At 55.8% G+C, this 15,757-nt stretch overlaps 4 protein-coding genes across 4 annotated transcripts; 1 reads left to right on the forward strand and 3 right to left on the reverse strand.

The window, feature by feature from the left end:
• Nucleotides 1–790: 790 nt before the first annotated feature.
• On the reverse strand, nt 791–2,451 carry atnN-10 (Aspercryptin biosynthesis cluster-specific transcription regulator atnN; the record flags this gene model as incomplete). The annotated part of the gene is made up of 4 exons (XM_037322249.1): nt 791–1,582; nt 1,630–1,776; nt 1,829–2,320; nt 2,392–2,451. 4 exons carry the CDS (start codon nt 2,449–2,451, stop codon nt 791–793), a joined length of 1,491 nt encoding a protein of 496 aa, XP_037179068.1.
• Nucleotides 2,452–4,702: 2,251 nt separating this feature from the next.
• CGCA056_v007001 (putative D-lactate dehydrogenase) lies at nt 4,703–6,631 on the reverse strand (the record flags this gene model as incomplete). Its single annotated transcript, XM_037322250.1, has 2 exons — nt 4,703–4,735; nt 5,009–6,631. The coding sequence occupies 2 exons, from the start codon at nt 6,629–6,631 to the stop codon at nt 4,703–4,705; spliced, it is 1,656 nt and encodes a 551-aa protein (XP_037179069.1).
• Nucleotides 6,632–9,044: 2,413 nt separating this feature from the next.
• On the forward strand, nt 9,045–11,692 carry ain1 (Alpha-actinin-like protein 1; the record flags this gene model as incomplete). Its single annotated transcript, XM_037322251.1, has 4 exons — nt 9,045–9,559; nt 9,649–9,715; nt 9,782–10,761; nt 10,816–11,692. 4 exons carry the CDS (start codon nt 9,045–9,047, stop codon nt 11,690–11,692), a joined length of 2,439 nt encoding a protein of 812 aa, XP_037179066.1.
• Nucleotides 11,693–12,648: 956 nt separating this feature from the next.
• Nucleotides 12,649–15,025, reverse strand: vps902 (Vacuolar protein sorting-associated protein 9b; the record flags this gene model as incomplete). The annotated part of the gene is made up of 3 exons (XM_037322252.1): nt 12,649–12,855; nt 12,906–14,634; nt 14,688–15,025. The coding sequence occupies 3 exons, from the start codon at nt 15,023–15,025 to the stop codon at nt 12,649–12,651; spliced, it is 2,274 nt and encodes a 757-aa protein (XP_037179067.1).
• Between the last annotated feature and the right edge of the window lie 732 nt (nt 15,026–15,757).

The following is a 15,757-nucleotide window of genomic DNA, read 5'->3' on the forward strand; positions in this document are numbered from 1 at the left end:
AGAAAAGGAGTTGTTTGATTTTGTTCAGTTCGGCGAGATGTTCGTTACTGCGGGACAATCGCCGTGGATGGAAGGGGTGCGGTCGGTGGAGGATGGATGGAGTACTAGGTGAGGTAAGGTAGGCAGGCTGCAGGTCTGACGAAGCTTCGGTACCTGCTGGCGCTGGCATGGAAGGCTGAGTAGCTTCAGGAGCTCTGTACCGCCGGGGAAAGTCCGGGTAATGGACCTTCCCGCCCACCGCCATCACGCTCAGCGAGGGGAGCTTCTAGGATCAGGTCTGCATATGGTCCGTGCAAATCTACACCAGATTTCCCCCCATATCAGTATTCACACGCGGGCAGCTTAGTTACCTGCTTGTGAACTGAAAAAGGTCCTCCATGACAAGTACACTGACGACGGGAGGTTCAAGTCACGACAAGCCTTGCACTGTTTTCTCCCCTTCGAAAGCGGCGACTTCAAGAATCTTGCAACAATCTGACAAATCTTACATTTCTAAGAGGCATTCAGCTGCAGCGGGTGTGTTCTTCGCCGTGTCGTCATGACTCTGGCGTCAGAAGCAGCCTATGATGTATTACAAAATAATACTCTCCCACGATGGCGGCCAGTCCATCGCGCAACCACCACGACCGCTGGGTCCTCGATAAAATAATGTTGAAAGCATCCGGTCAACACCACGCAGCCAAATCAAGTCCATGTATCCTAATACCTCCACAATTTTGTCTACAGCCGGGTAGGAATTTTGGTTGTCAGCGTCACCCTAGCGCCATCGAAAACAAGGAGCCCGCTCCGTTCAAAATCTCGCCAGGTCGGCCCACTGCCTGCTTTGGAGTACATTGGCAATATCTTGTCCCTTCGATGCCAGCCTCAGCTTGAAGCCTTCGCACCACATGATCTCCAGCTCTCCATCCCGCGAGGATGAGTTGAGCTCTCGGTAAAACTCCAAAGCCGTTGCGAGAGGAGCAACGAGCAAGTCGGGCTGTACTGTTGTGTTGAGGGTAAAGTCCAGTGCACGGCACACTCTGGCCGCGAATTCCCGACGCTGCTGATATCTCGCTAGATTGATCTGTAGGTGTGGCGGCAGATCCGGGTACATATTCGGAAAATCCTCGATGACTGGCTGAAATATGGCGTGGTGCAGACTCTCGATACACCGATGGAGGAGCAACAGCGTCATCCAGTAGTACAGAAACATGACGGCGGTAATCCCGTCCTTGAATGCTAAGTTGTCGGCAAAAGGGTTGGCGAAAGGAACTTGTTGCGCATCTTGATCGTCCGATTCTTCGATCCAGTACGCATACGGATGCTCAAGGGTCGGGGAGCGTGCGAACGTATGCCATTCCTCCAGCTGCTGTTCAACCTGCAAGCAACTGCTCAAAAGTTCCTGCGCTTTCAGTCGGCGTTGCAAAGTTGCAGCGAATGGGATGGTGCGATCGACTCGAGCAAACATGCCAGGCAGATGGACGATGACGTCGAAAAGTCTGTCAAAGATGCTCTTGGGGTGCATCTCCCATGGGATTGTACACCACTCAAATGAGGATAAGAAGGTCGCTTTCCTATGAAGAAGGGCAAGAATGATCTTGTCCTACAAATTAGCCGCTGGCGGTACAACAGTGCTTCTTGGCTCCTTACCGCATTGCACCTGTACACCCTGACGAAGAAATGGTGATTCGGAAAGTATTTGAATTGTTCCGGCCCGAACTTCTTCACTACATCTTGGTTCTCCTGGGGTACGCCCCAGGGGGTTATGCCGTTCGTCACGAGATAAGCTGGGTTTTGCTGCTGCATGTTAGCAGTCTTTTCCTCTCTGGAGATACTCAGATCCGCTCACCTCGAACAGAAATGCGCATATCCCATCTGGTGGACCGGCGACGTTACCGGCAGGCAAGAGGCTGATCAAGTTCTGCGCAGCCAGGTCCGTGTCACCTCCGTTGTCCCAGGTTTCCACGTCGATGGGTAGGTATGGTGGAAAGGAAATGGGAAAGCTGAATCGATTGCGGTCCTCCTCGCCTAGCAAGACGCTCTGCAGCCTGGCATGCAGAGTCGCAATCTGCACCGAATACACGATGCCATTCTCAGACAAGGAAATCAAGTCATCCCACGCGGGTGTTAGCGGCTCTGTTGGTGCAAGGCGAGGCGCCGTTTGCTCGGCAGCTTTTGCTTTCGGAGACTTCTTGGACGCGGATACCTGTCGGGGAGGGTGAGACGAGCAACGGCCGCCGTCGTCGATGGTTGCGGTGATGAATACCATCTCGCGCTCGTACCCAGCGCATTCGCGGCCGCTGTCGATGCATTTCCGACAGTACGGTCGTTCGTTGTCGCACTAAGGCAGTCATCGAGCCGTCAGCTGTTGTCTCTCCCAAGAGGCGCTCTTCAGGGTCTTTAAGGGCTTACCTTAACTCGCCGGGCCCTGCATGTCTCGCACCCCTTATACTTACCACGGACTCCAACCATGGTGACAAATCAAAATCTCAAACTTCAACGTTGGAAGATACGCAATGCCCATAGCTGGCCTAGCCTCTTCAAGACGACGAACGCGAAAAGGCAGGCGCACGAGGCCCGGTATATATCATGCCCCAACACAGCCGCAGCGGGACGTCAAGAGGTCTCCCGTGGTCCAGGATGGCGGAGTGGGAGGTTCTTACGTGGGCGAGTGCCGACGTCTGTGGGGCCGTGTTAGGCAAACAATGGTTCGCGGGATAACCTGGTGGATGGTGTGCTGCAGCCCTACCGAGTGTGGATCATGACGGTGTATGGACAGTTGGGAGCAAGGGAACTGAACACCCGGGACAGCTTGGGCGAATTAGATGGCTGCGGCTGCGTATGCAGGCAGGCCGCTCCGAGACGATCAAATATATGCCTCCCTTTGGTTAGAATCGGAGGCAGGGCGCGGGTAGATAGAGCATCACGATTCCCCCGGCCGAGGCACGATGAGCTTCGATTTGCGAGAACATGGTGTTCCGGTTTTGATTCCTTGCATGAGACGGCATCGGCGGAGGCTATCAATCTAGTTCTAGTTTCGTTCCTCGATATCGAACCGAGGAGCCCAAATCCGTGGCCAAGACCGGGCCCCTGGATGGGGAAAATGATTGTATCAGATCAGTGTCTTTGAAGAGGGTGCCTACGTATATGCGGCGCGTGGGAATGCGCAAGTGTGGGAATCAAGTCAATCACCCGGTGAAGGATGACAGCATCGACTGGCCAAGCTTGGATCGTTGCAAGTGCGACCCGAGACTTGACAGGCGGGACTAACATCAAAAAGCAAACAAAAAAGTGTAAACCATCTCACCTTGTCCTCCTCGGCTCCTCCTCATCCCCGGTAACTACGGTGTGCACGTCCCCCCCCTAGGAGCTGCCTCCGTAGGGCTGCAGACCGACGACAGGGGGTCGGGCTCGGAGGCCCCACGAGACATACGGGCCCTGGTTCCGGATTGGTCGCTCGGAGGCTGACATGGTGCGGCCGCTGAGAGTGCTGAGGGGAGAGGTTGGCAAGTCGCAGTGCCGCACTCAGTATCCTCAGTAAAGGGGCAAATGAGAGCTGAGCATGTAAGATGTCTGCCAGGGCACTGTCAGCCAGTCGGTGCGGAATGGCCGGCCGGGGGAACGACGTGGGTTCAGGCACCATCCCCTCGAGACAAGGGGGGGAAACAAGAGAAACAGAAAAGCACTGCAGCAGCCGAGAGACACACGAGTCCCAATTCTGACACCGCCTGCCAGAACAGCAGGCAGGGACGATCACACCAGACACCAGAGACGCCGGTCTGCGGGTGTGCGGGTGTGCGGGGCTTCGGGTGTCGGCGACGGCGCGATTGTCATTGGTGTTTCGCCCTCACCTTGGGAGATGCTCGGGGCGGCCGTACCGTAGCCAATGGACGTGCTTACGTCGTTGCCCATCAATACTATGGTATGTGACTACTGTCCTTGGAACGTAGAGTCATCAGTCCCCTTCCCCTTCCCTCCCTCCCCTCTCCCCCCAGGGCTGGGAAAAGGGCTGAGACCTGTCCTCGGGACGCCATGGGGCCGCTGCGGTTGAGGCTGGGGGGACTGTTGAACTGGGGTTGACCGACTGATCGCATCACGTTTTCGTCAACGTCCGATCTTAGACATGTCCGATCCAAGTCAATCCCGTCCCCCGGGCATGGTTCGGCGCTCCGAGGATTGGCGGATGATTGTCAGATTGTGATGGATTTGGACATTTTTCATGGCTGTGTTCTTTTATTCCCCTCACTTCTCTCTGGTGGTGATGATGATAAATCTAGTGTGCATTTCGTGTGTGCCGTGTGATATCCTACTAAATCACGCTTGCCGAGGCACTTTCTTCTCCCTCTGTAAGACAAAAATCTCAAAATATGTCCCGATTGGGAGTCAAGTCTTCTAAACCACCACGAGAGGGCGCTTTTGAGAGTGCGCAGTCAGTCATGCCCACACATACGCACACGAGCGCCGCGCGCCGGCACACACACACACACCGACCGTAGCCTCGCTCACACGACACACCTGATTTTCTTTTTCTTTTACAAAACCACATTGCCTTCTTTCTTTCCAGAGGGTGGTGGCCATTGGTTGGCTGGGAACCCAGCCGGTGTCACAGGCGTGGGCTCCAACCACGCGTCAACAAACCGTTTCCAGACGTCAGGCCCGAAAGGCTAAGGCAGCCGGACTCGTCTCCGTTCAGGGATGGGGGGTATCGTTTCTTGGCGCCCTCTCAGACGTATTTGTAAGGGTTCATGATGCCGTTCTAATTGGCCCAACGTCAGCATTCCTTTCACACGCCAGGCAGGCAGGGCTGATGGGCAATATTCTCATGCGGGAGGGGAGGCAGTGACAGGCAGCATCGTGTGGGGGGGGCAGCACACGGCGGCGGGGGGAGTCATCATCATCAGCAAGTGAGAGTCAGAGTGACAAATGGGGGTCACATTCGCCGTCTTACACGAACGGCACGGAAGGGTAAACGAATCTGCTCCGTCGGGAAGAAGGAAGGAGAAAAGAAAGGAACCGAGAATCCACTTACCGGGTCATAGAGATTCTTGATCTGCTTCATCAGGCCGACCATGCTTTCGTTTCGGCTGTAGCCGATGAACGCCTTCTTCGCCACGCCCAAGCCATGCTCGGCGCTGATGCTGCCGTTGCGCTCCTGGATCCACTCGTAGACGAACGGCTCGAGTACCTTCTCGATGCGCTTGTCGTACCGTCTGACGGCGACGTTGAGGTGCAGGTTCGAGTCGCCCATGTGGCCGTAGCCGACGACGCCGATGGCGGGGAACTCGTCCGTGTCACCGACCAGCCCGGCCGCCTCCATCTTAACCTTGGTGTCCTCGACGAGCTGGTAGAGCTCCTTGAGCGGGATCGACACGTCGTACTTGTACGTGCCGCCCCAGTGGCCCAGACACTCGGGGATGCCCTCGCGCCAGCTCCAGAGAGCCTTGCTCTGCGTCTCGTCCTGCGCGAGCACGCCGTCCTCGACGATCTCGTTGGTCATAACGTCCTCGAGGAACTTCTCCAGCTTCTCGTAGTCGTGGTCGCCGTTGGAACCGCTCGTCTCGACGAGGCAGTAGAATGGGTGGTCGCCCTCCAGAGGCCGCTTGTTGCCCCTGACGGCGTGGACGAGGTCCTGGCTGCGGGCGTCCATGAGCTCAAAGGCAGACAGGATCTCGCCGAGCTGGCCCTTGGCGGCCTTGAAGGCCTGCTGGGCCTTCTCGTAAGACTCGAGGCCGAAGAAAGCGACATTGACGGCCTGGGAGCGCTGCGGGCAGATGATGGAGACCTTGGTGATGATGCCGATGGTGCCCTCGCCGCCGATGAAGAGCTGCTTGAGGTCGTAGCCCGTGTTGTTCTTGCGCAGGGTGCACAGGTCGTCGACGACGGTGCCGTCAGGGAGGACGGCCTCGAGACCGAGCACGTTGCCGTGGAGGCTGCCGTAGCGGAGCAGACGCAGACCGCCGGCGTTGGTGGCGACGTTGCCGCCGACGTGGCAGGAGCCCTTGGCTCCCAGGTCGAGGGGGAAGATGTAGCCCTTGCTGGCCAGGAACTGGTCAGCGACCTCGAGGATGACGCCGGCGTCGACGACGAGGGTGCCGCTGACGTCGTCAAAAGAGCGGATCTGGTTCATGCGGCTCATGTTGATGACAATCTCGTCAAAGACGGGGACAGAGCCACCGACGAGGCCCGTGTTGCCGCCCTGGGGCACGACGGCGAGCTTATGCTCGTTGCAGTACTTGAGGATCTTGCTGACCTCTTCTGTCGACGCGGGCTTGAGGACAAGCTGCGACTGGCCGCGGTACTTGCGCAGCCAGTCCTCGTTGAAAGCCGCGAGGTCGTCTGCGGCGTCGGTGGTGACACCATCGACAACGCCGGAGGGGCCCAGGAGGTCTTTGAAGTAGGCGACGTGAGCATCCGTCACCTCGGCAAAGCGCGAGTCCCGCTTCAGGTCCGGGTAGGCGGCAGCAGTGAGCTTGACTTCCTTCTTGTCCTGCGCACATCTCACGGCCGTGGTCGAGAGACACCGGGCGGCAGCGGCGGTAGCGGCCGGGGCCGAGATCTGCCGCATGGCGGGATGCCGGCTGCCGGCGCTCAGCAGCGTTTGCCTCCGGGCAGCGGCCCGGAGGAGGGGCTGAATCCTTGATCTAGAGGCCATTATGACTTTGATGTGGCTGTGTGACACAAGGAAAGAAGAGGGGATGGAAGGGGGCACCGAACAGCCGCGCTCAGGGCTCTCTTGTTTGTCCTGGCTAGGTTTTGAAAGACTGAGGACCCAGCGGGTTGAAGAAATCAAAAAAGTTGCGTGACGTTCGAGATTTGGGCAACATTGGTCCCGATTTCGGCTTTAAGCACTAATCCCCTGCAGGGACAGCCAGTAAATAGTGCGGAATTGCCAACCCGATGGCGTCAAAGCCCGCTACAGCGCCTGGAGTGCTTCTGAAATCTGCGTGCCATAGACCAAGTGGTTCGGTGCAGCAGTCCCGACAATTTGGCTCGGTAAAAATGTTAGTTTTCGCCGTCGGCAAAAGTTTTGTTTTTGCCGAGGAGTGGAGGACCAACTGGCTTTCAGCATTCGATTGTCCATCGATCCGACCGGCTGTTTATCGTCTAAATATCTGGCTTTATTCGCAAGTGAATACCCCATTTTTGCCTCTGAAACCCCATTCCTGGATGACGAAATCCGGACAGGTGAGGTTCTCAATCTCGAATTCCCCAAAACGACGTCGTCTTAGTCATCAGCCTTAGGTGCAAGACTTGCGACTCAGCGCAAGCAACCCAAAAGAGGCGCAGCTCATACTGGACACGCCGCAAGAAGATTCACAGTGTGTTTTGCCCGTTGACACAAAAGCTCCTGCATATTCAGGATGTCTTATGTCTGAAGCCGTTTTCAAGATCGCTGCATACGGGCTTGTCCTCTCGGGTGCCCACAGTCAGACAGTTTTAAGCGAAGCCAAGTCGAGATTAGCGATGTAGAATGCAACTGAACTGGCTCGTCTCAAAGACGATTTCCAACTTGAATCTGAAAGTCATGGAGCAACACACTTCAATCTTATCTGCTGAAGATTGCATCTAACTCAGCAAGCACCATTCCAACAGAGGAAAAGTGCGAGTTCCGTCTCATTCTGCCACCTGCGTGCCGTGCTGACAGATCTGGCCTCGGTATCGGGCTGCATGCCTTTTTTCATTCCTCAGACCAAAAGTCTGACCTCATCATTCTTCATCTCATGGTCTTTGTCTCGGCTAGGGGCGGGACGTGTCGCAATCTGGCTCAGACGCCCGGCAAAATGGCCCTCGTGCCTTTTCTTGTCCGCAGAGGCCACGAGACGGGTGTGCTAGCACCAGCAACAGCATCGGCCATGTCCAGGCCTGTGAAACTAAAAGATTTGGGATCTGGGCAAAGTGTCCTTGCCAATCTCCGTCTGAGCTCTTTGACGCGAGCCTCGTCAGAGTACCCGCGGTGCATTCATGCGTCCTCGATCTTTTCTCTCCACCGCGCGAGGGTCTCTCGGAGGACTACAGCGGGAGACCGGCGGCACGGGATAGACGACGTTGCGGATAGAGGAACTGACCCCCGTCAGAGGAATTTCGATCCTCGAGCGGTTCGCCGTTTTGTCGGCGGTTTCCCCCACAAATTGGAGAGTGGCTGAAGGGGAGAATGTTCCAAGAATGCAGACAGAAAAGCCAGAACGGGCCATTGAGGCCATTGTTCAAGGATGGGCAACTAAGAGGGCCCGGCGAATAGCATAAGACAGGAGCTGCAAGCCTCCCCCTATCTCTTGCAACTGCCTTATCCGCGACGACGAAGAGGCTTCGCGACGGCCAGAATTGGAAGTCACGACCTCCATGGCACCCTTGGGGATCCCTGCCGATCAGCTTCAAGCATCATGGCATGCATGAGTGGCCTAGACAGTGGGACGAGGGGGCGGGCCCGTTGGCGCTAGGGGTGACGAGGTCGAAGGCGACAGTGACGACTCGAGCACTCGTCGAGGGCCGATTTAGCGGAGGGATCAACGGGGTCCTTGTGGGAGAGATGGGAGAAAGGGGCGCGTTCCTGATCGTGGAGTGGAGGGACGGGAGACAGGCTCTTGTTTCAGAAGGGATCTTGCGCCTGGGGGAGACCTCGCTCTGTTGGCGCCGCGCGACGTCTTTCGTCTGTACTTGAGAAGAGACTGAAGGCGTTGGAATGCGTTGGAGGGAATCCGATGGATGGTATAAACTGCGAAGTCTCCCCTATTGCGGCTTGTAGTGTGACTGACTCCCTCGATAATCTTCTCGCCGTTGCCGTGTTGCCAGCTTGTTTTATTTTCAACACGCATTGAACCTGCTAACCAACCTTAGTCTTAGTATCTTTTAGCTGTAAGTGACACAGACATATTCACCCACAACATTCCATTCACCTGCTAAAAGAGGCACCCTTAGAAGACGTCCAGAAGAAACGTTTCCCCCCCCTCATCCTAGCAGACCGGCAGTTGGGCCGTTATCGATAAGCCACATCACTATCGAAATCCCGGCGCCTGCAGCGGACGAGCGCTGCCAATCGACTTAGCGAGCCACTAGAATCGCCCGAAATGACGTCCACCGGGGGAGGCCCTCAGGGGCAGCGCCCACTGTCAGGCTCGAGTCTGCCCGGCAACGTCCAGTGCAACGAGGAATTCCCCGAGTTTTGTTTACACGACCACTCGGCCGGCACCAAATCCACCACCGGCAGCCACACCTCTACATCTTCACCCGCCTCCACGACCCCGACCACACCGACCAACACCGAGCACTCGACTCCAGAAAAGTCCTCCCCCGACTCGCGTTTCCGTACAAACAGCTCCGCCAGCACCACACCGAGCCCGCGAAGCCGACGAGACAAAAAGGAGTTGCATGCGCAGCGCCTGCAGAGATCTGGAAGCAGCAGCCTCGCATTAACTCGCAAGGAGAGCGTCGCCAAGAAGAACCGATTCCGCTCTGCCACCGGATCCTCCCCCGCCGATGCCCTCGCTGCCATTGAGCCGCCGCATGACCAGGGCTTGACGAGAATGGCGTTTGCTGAACAGCAGAAATGGATCACGGTCCAGCAAAAGACCTTTACCAAATGGTACGAGCCGGACCCCACCCCGAGAAAAAGACCCTGGTTCTGTCCGTGGTGGTGACGATCAGCTACTAATATGTGTATTTTCTTACCAGGCTCAACACCAAGTTGGAGGCTCGTTCACTCGAAGTCAAGGATCTCGTGCGTGATCTCAGCGATGGTGTAAGTTGCAAGCCCCTATTCCCAGAATTGCGGGGTTCTCTTGGCTAACAGAGATTGCTTGCGCAGGTTATCCTCATCCACTTGCTAGAAAGCCTGTCCAACGACACACTGGGACGCTACGCGGCGAAGCCAAAGCTTCGCGTTCAACGATTCGAAAATGTCAATACCGGCTTGGATTTCATCAAGTCCAGGGGCATTCAGATGACCAACATCGGTGCCGAGGATGTCGTCGATGGCAACCAGAAGATCATCCTTGGTCTGATCTGGACACTCATTCTGCGGTTCACGATCAGTGACATCAACGAGGAGGGTATGACAGCCAAGGAGGGCCTGCTCCTGTGGTGTCAAAGAAAGACAGCTTGCTACGACGAGGTGGAGGTCCGCGACTTCAGCGGCAGCTGGAACGACGGTCTCGCCTTCTGCGCCCTACTTGATATTCACAGACCAGACCTGATCGACTACGATGCCCTCGACAAGTCAGACCGCCGGGGAAACATGCAGATGGCTTTCGATATCGCGCATAAGGAGATTGGTATTCCCAAGCTGTTGGATGTTGAGGATGTGTGTGACGTTGCCAAGCCCGATGAGAGGTCGCTCATGACTTACATCGCCTACTGGTTCCACGCCTTCTCTCAGATGGAGAAGGTCGAGAATGCGGGACGTCGCGTGGAGAAGTTTGTCAACAACATGGCTGGCGCTTGGGAGATGCAAAGTGCGTACGAGAGGCGGATGAGAGAGCTTCTGAGGCAGATCAGGGAGCAGGTTGAGAAGTGGCAGCAGGCTACATTCCAAGGAACGTATGCCGATGCCAAAGCTCAAGCCAACGAGTTCGCGGCGTTCAAGAGGGGTAAGAAGAGAGACTGGGTTGCCGAGAAGAGCGAGCTCGCCACTCTGTTGGGCAACATCAAGACGAAGTTGGGCACGTACAGGCTGCGGCCGTATGACCCCCCACCAGAGTTGTCGCTGGAGACGATGGAGAAGGAATGGTCAACTCTGGCGCAAACGGAGATGAGGCGGGCACAGCTGATCAACGAAACCATCAGAGAGTGAGTGTTGCATCTTTCCAGAGTGTAACGATTCTCGTACTAACTTCACGGCAGCATCAAGAACGCCCTCCGCAAATCTTTCGCCGACAAGGCCAACGATTTTGCCATGGCTCTGAATACCATGCAACTGGCAATCTCAGGTCTGGACGGTGATGTTGAGGACCAACTGCACCACGTCCGCAAGCTCAGCGACAACCTCCCCCCTCTCGACAAGTATCTCGACACTATTGCTGCAGTGGACGCCAAGTGCCAGGAGGCCAACATTGAGGAGAATGACTTCACCACTTACACGTACGATGAGTTGGTCTATGAGCACAGTCTAGTCAAGTCTTCGGTGCAGAAGAAGCTTTCCTTCCTCGACAACCAGATGGTCGCTCGCAACATGACCAACCTGACGCCCATTCAGCTTGAGGAGTTTGAGTCTGTCTTCCGCCACTTTGACCGGGACGACACCAACTCACTCCAAGAACTCGAGTTCAGCGCCGCTCTTGCCTCCCTTGGCCTCGTCTTCTCCGAGGATGAGATGCACGACTACTTCATGGATACCTCAAAGGGCCGCGATCACGTCACTTTCGAGCAGTTCATCCGCTTCATGGTTGACGTGACCGAGGATCAAAACACCGCCGAGCAGGTCTTCCAGTCCTTCCGTGAGGTCGCCGATGGCAAGCCCTACGTTACTGAGATGGATCTCCGCCACTCCCTGGTACCCGACGAGGTCATTGACAAGCTCATTGAGATCATCCCGCCGCACAACGGGCCAGACACCTCCGAGGACCGCGGCATGCCGCAGTACGACTACATCGCCTTCATGGAGAAGATGATCAACGACGAGAAGGAGGCTGGCAATGTGCCCATCGGCGTGCTCCAGGAGCGCACTAACCGCGCGAGCACAGTGCCGCCCAAGGACCCCAAGTTGAACGGTAACCACTAGACCACTCGGGGAGGAAAAAACATTGAAATCAAATAAGCCAAAAAGCATCAAAACAACAACACAACGGACAATAATGGAACGGTCTGGGAGGCAGGGAGGCAAATTCTTCTCATCGGGGGTCTTTCCTATGTCCAAAACCACACACACTTCACACAAACAAAAACCGAAAAGGTATATATACCGCAACCACCACCATCACACACGCACACACACAAAACATTAGTATCCCTCCCTGGGCGAGGGCCCTCCAAACACATCCCCAGCTCCCGGGCCTCTGAAAACGGGTGAACCGGGGGAAGCAACAGGTGGAGAGAGGTTGGGGAAGAGGGAGGCGGGCGTTCAAGCATCGTTTCCACGGCATTGGTTGGGTGTTTAGGGCGCGAGCGAGTCTCTTGTCGTCGCAGGGAGCGAAATGGATATTCTCTCACTCCTTTTGTTTTCTTCTTGTCGTTCTATCAGGTACATATAAAAACCAAAAATCAGAGTAGAAACCCTTCCTTTTTCTTTCTCTTCTCTTATTCTTTGCTGGTGCCTCGGAAAATCATCATGAAATGATGGCCGTGCCATTGACAGGGACGATGTTCATGTTTAATGTACGGAGAGGCACTCTTGCTTTTATCCCACCGGCGCCCGGAGACTTCCCGGAAACCAGTGCTCGCACAGGATGTTTGCTTATGCGATAGCATCAGCACTTTCCCATCTTGATCAGCCACGGAGGATGTGGGGTATGACGGTCTTTCTTTTACTTCAAGCTACTTTGTAAAAACCCTATGTCTAGTAATAATACCACACGACCCTCCTTGTATAATGTGCCAGTGTAGCCTCGCTGTGCCTGTAGCCTGGACGGCCGACAGGTCCCATATCAAATATCAAAACGCCAATGTCTCCGGTATGCTGCCCTTGTCCTACTCGTAATGAACGCAAATTGCCTGTCAAGGCCGCCGCCACATATAATCTCACTTCTGGTTCTCGAATGCACCCATATCCTTCAACGAGTTTGCCAGTCTCCTGTAGTCACGCAACAGCTCCAGTACTTCGTTAAGCTTGAGATCACCCGCATTCTGGAGCTCCATGAATCGCTTGTTAGGTGGTTTGATCTGTGGCACTGGCTTGGGGGGCGGTGCTTGCTTAGGCGGCAAAGCGGCCGCGATGTCTGGGAAGGCCTGCATCAAAATTAGTCTCGAATCCTAGCTGCTGCCTATGGGAAACATACCGTTGCAAGGTCGACACCTTCGGCTGCCTTGACCGGCCCGTCTTTTGGCGGTGACATCTCCTTGGCCACAACGGGCGTAGACGCAGTCCGACTAAGGCCACGAATCATACCCATGCCAGAGAACCTGGAGAGCGAATTGCCAAAGTTGCGCACAGAGTCGAGTGGGTTTGAGCCCGATGCTGGCGACGACGTGGGCAAACCCTTCTCGTCATTCTCTTTCAGCAGCGTAGCCTTCTTGGAACTGCTCACGCTGCGAGAACTGTCGGCACTGTGGTCTCTGCTAGGTTTCCGTCCGCCGATGAGGTTCAACATCTTGTCCTCTCGTAAGGGTGCTCGACGGGTGGAGTCGGCATCCTCTGTTCCGTGAATGGAACTGGCACCGCTCACCGAGCCCTCCTCCTCGGGTGGCGGGGTGCTGACCAGTTTCCTGGCATCATCAAGAGTTTTTGGCACGACAAGCCCCTGACCCGATTCTGTGGGTGACCCTTGAGACTCTCGCAATTTGCCAACGAGAAACTTGTAGCTATCGCCCAAGCTCGTTGAAATGGTCTTGATATGCTGGTCAGCAGTGTTGAGAACAGCATCACTGGCAGCGCCAATGGCTTGGGCAGGCGTATTGACGAGTTCGCTCAGTCTTCTATTCCGAGCCTGGACTGCAGCACGCAGCCCGGCCGAGGCCGAGGGCGAAGCGGGCGGCTTCGTTGGGGTAGCATTCCCAGTAGCGGTCTCCACCGTTGTGTCCGCTGTTACCGTCAAGCCGGGCGGGAAGGCCGGAGGAAACGTGTCAGCGCGGGGCGTCCCCGGCTGGCTGGGACCTTTTCCAGGACCTTGGGGTAGCTCATCCGCCCTTAGCGTGGATAGATCGACCGTCTCCAGAAAGGCAATGGCCGCCTCCAGATTGGTCAAGCAGTACGCGGCCTCACCCGTCAGCTTGGTGTCCCATCTAAAGTACTGAATAAAGTGCAAGTCGCTTATGACGTTCAAGTGTTCAGGAGGAAGCGTGATGAGTGCGAAGATGAGCATCGGCATGATCTCATCCGCGGAAGCAGACGGATGGAAGTGCGCCAAAGTCTCGACAATGCTCTTATGAGCTGCCTTCAGATGGTGAAGCTTGCCAAGCGGATACCTCTTCTCATTCATCATGATGAGGTCTCTCCTGGCCTGCTCCAGCCACTTCTTGATTTCCTCGGTTTTCTCGACAGCTGCCTCAGGGGTCTGCGCCTTTTCGTCTCCAAGATCGATTCCAAGGTCTAAAGGTCCAATACCAACAAGGGCCAAGGCTGCAGTCTTGGACCGCAATTTGGCATCTTGCGCCTCATCTTGGGTGCTCTTGTGGCGATAAATCTTGTGATAGATGCCCTCACATAGCCTTCGCTCGACGGCCTCCTCGATGACTCCCCGCTTAGCCTCAATCGCCTTTCGAGCCTTCTTCTTGTTGGCCAGCTCCTCCGCAGTGATCATTTGCTGTTCTGGCTCGGCCTTGGGCAGGACTTTTGGCTTGTCCTTGTTGCCGAGAGACGCTGCCTTGGCTCGAAGCCTACTGGCTGTGGAGACCTTGGATGACGCGGACGGAGCGGGAGACGCCTCCCGGTTATGCCGGGAGACCAGCGAAGAAATGTGGGTGTTGATGTGTGTTGATGCGACTTGGTAGAAATCCTGGAAAAGCTGGGAAACATTGTCGATGTTCAGTGGCGTCGGGTGGTGTTTCGTGGTCAGCGACTCGACGAAGCTGTATTCTGTCAGATCATCGTACTCTAGGTTGGAAGGCATCAGGTGCGCTACCTGTCAGTCAAGCTCACAAGCTCGATTGGCAACTCGCCCAAATCCACAGATCCTCTGCCATCGAAGCCATCGTCGTTATCTGTTGAGGGTCGTGTTTCAAAGGCATCTGGGGCCTCTGGTTCGTCTGCCTGTTTCGACTTGCTGGGGACGGCCGGCGTGGCCAACGGGTCGGGTGCAGAGCCATTCTGAAATGTTTGGGCTCGTTTCGGTACTCTCAGAGGATCGCTGTCCTCGCTCTGGCGAGTAAATGATGGGGCTCGTATGGTGCTTGGCCGAGCAGCGGGAGACTTGGAGGGGCCGGTGGACGCCATGAGGGTTTCGACGGTGCTAGAAGCCATCGCTGTCAGCCGTGCAGATTGCAAGAGTGCGAAAAGACGGGCCAATGTCGCGGGCTCAGGAAGTGCATACCTGGTGTCGTCAGGGCGGCATTAAGTATTGAGCCGGTCTTGAAACCCGATATCAGAGGAAAGAGATCCCTGGCGGCAGCACGCGGGACGGTTGAGTCGCGTGTGAGGCGGATTTATGCCATAAATGGAGCGGGTTGGCAGGGATAATGGATCGCAGGATGGCCAAAGATGGCAGTTATGTTTCTATTCGCATCTCTAACAGAATGATGTAAGGGTTTCTTTGCGATGGCAGCACGGCCTGCTCGGTGCCCGCGCAGAAGAAGCAAAAGCAACAAGGTGGAAGTCGATGTCTTTGCAGATGGAATGGAAGCTTCAGAGCAACATGAACAAGGCGACGTAACGCAAGCAACGGGCAGCTACTGATGGAGCTTTCGTCCCCGCTCTTGTCTCATTGGAACACTAGAAAAGGTGGAAGGTGTCATCTGCAGACGGATCCGACCTTCAGTGCATGCATGTACTGGGGAGCGACGGATAGGCATGACAGGGGGCTTGATTTAGGTAGGTAGGGCAGGGCGTAGTGGCTCTCAGGCTACTTCACCTTGTGTCCAGGAGCCGCTCTACTACAGGGCGAATGATGCTTCACCGTCTCGTCCATTTTGGTTAGGTCGGTACTTTCACCTTCTGACCTGGGCCAGACATGTTGCCATCTCGATCTGCTATGGT

This window comes from Colletotrichum aenigma (assembly GCF_013390185.1).
Source record: "Colletotrichum aenigma strain Cg56 chromosome Unknown KSG_Cg56_contig04, whole genome shotgun sequence".
In the NCBI taxonomy this organism is placed as follows: domain Eukaryota; kingdom Fungi; phylum Ascomycota; class Sordariomycetes; order Glomerellales; family Glomerellaceae; genus Colletotrichum; species Colletotrichum aenigma.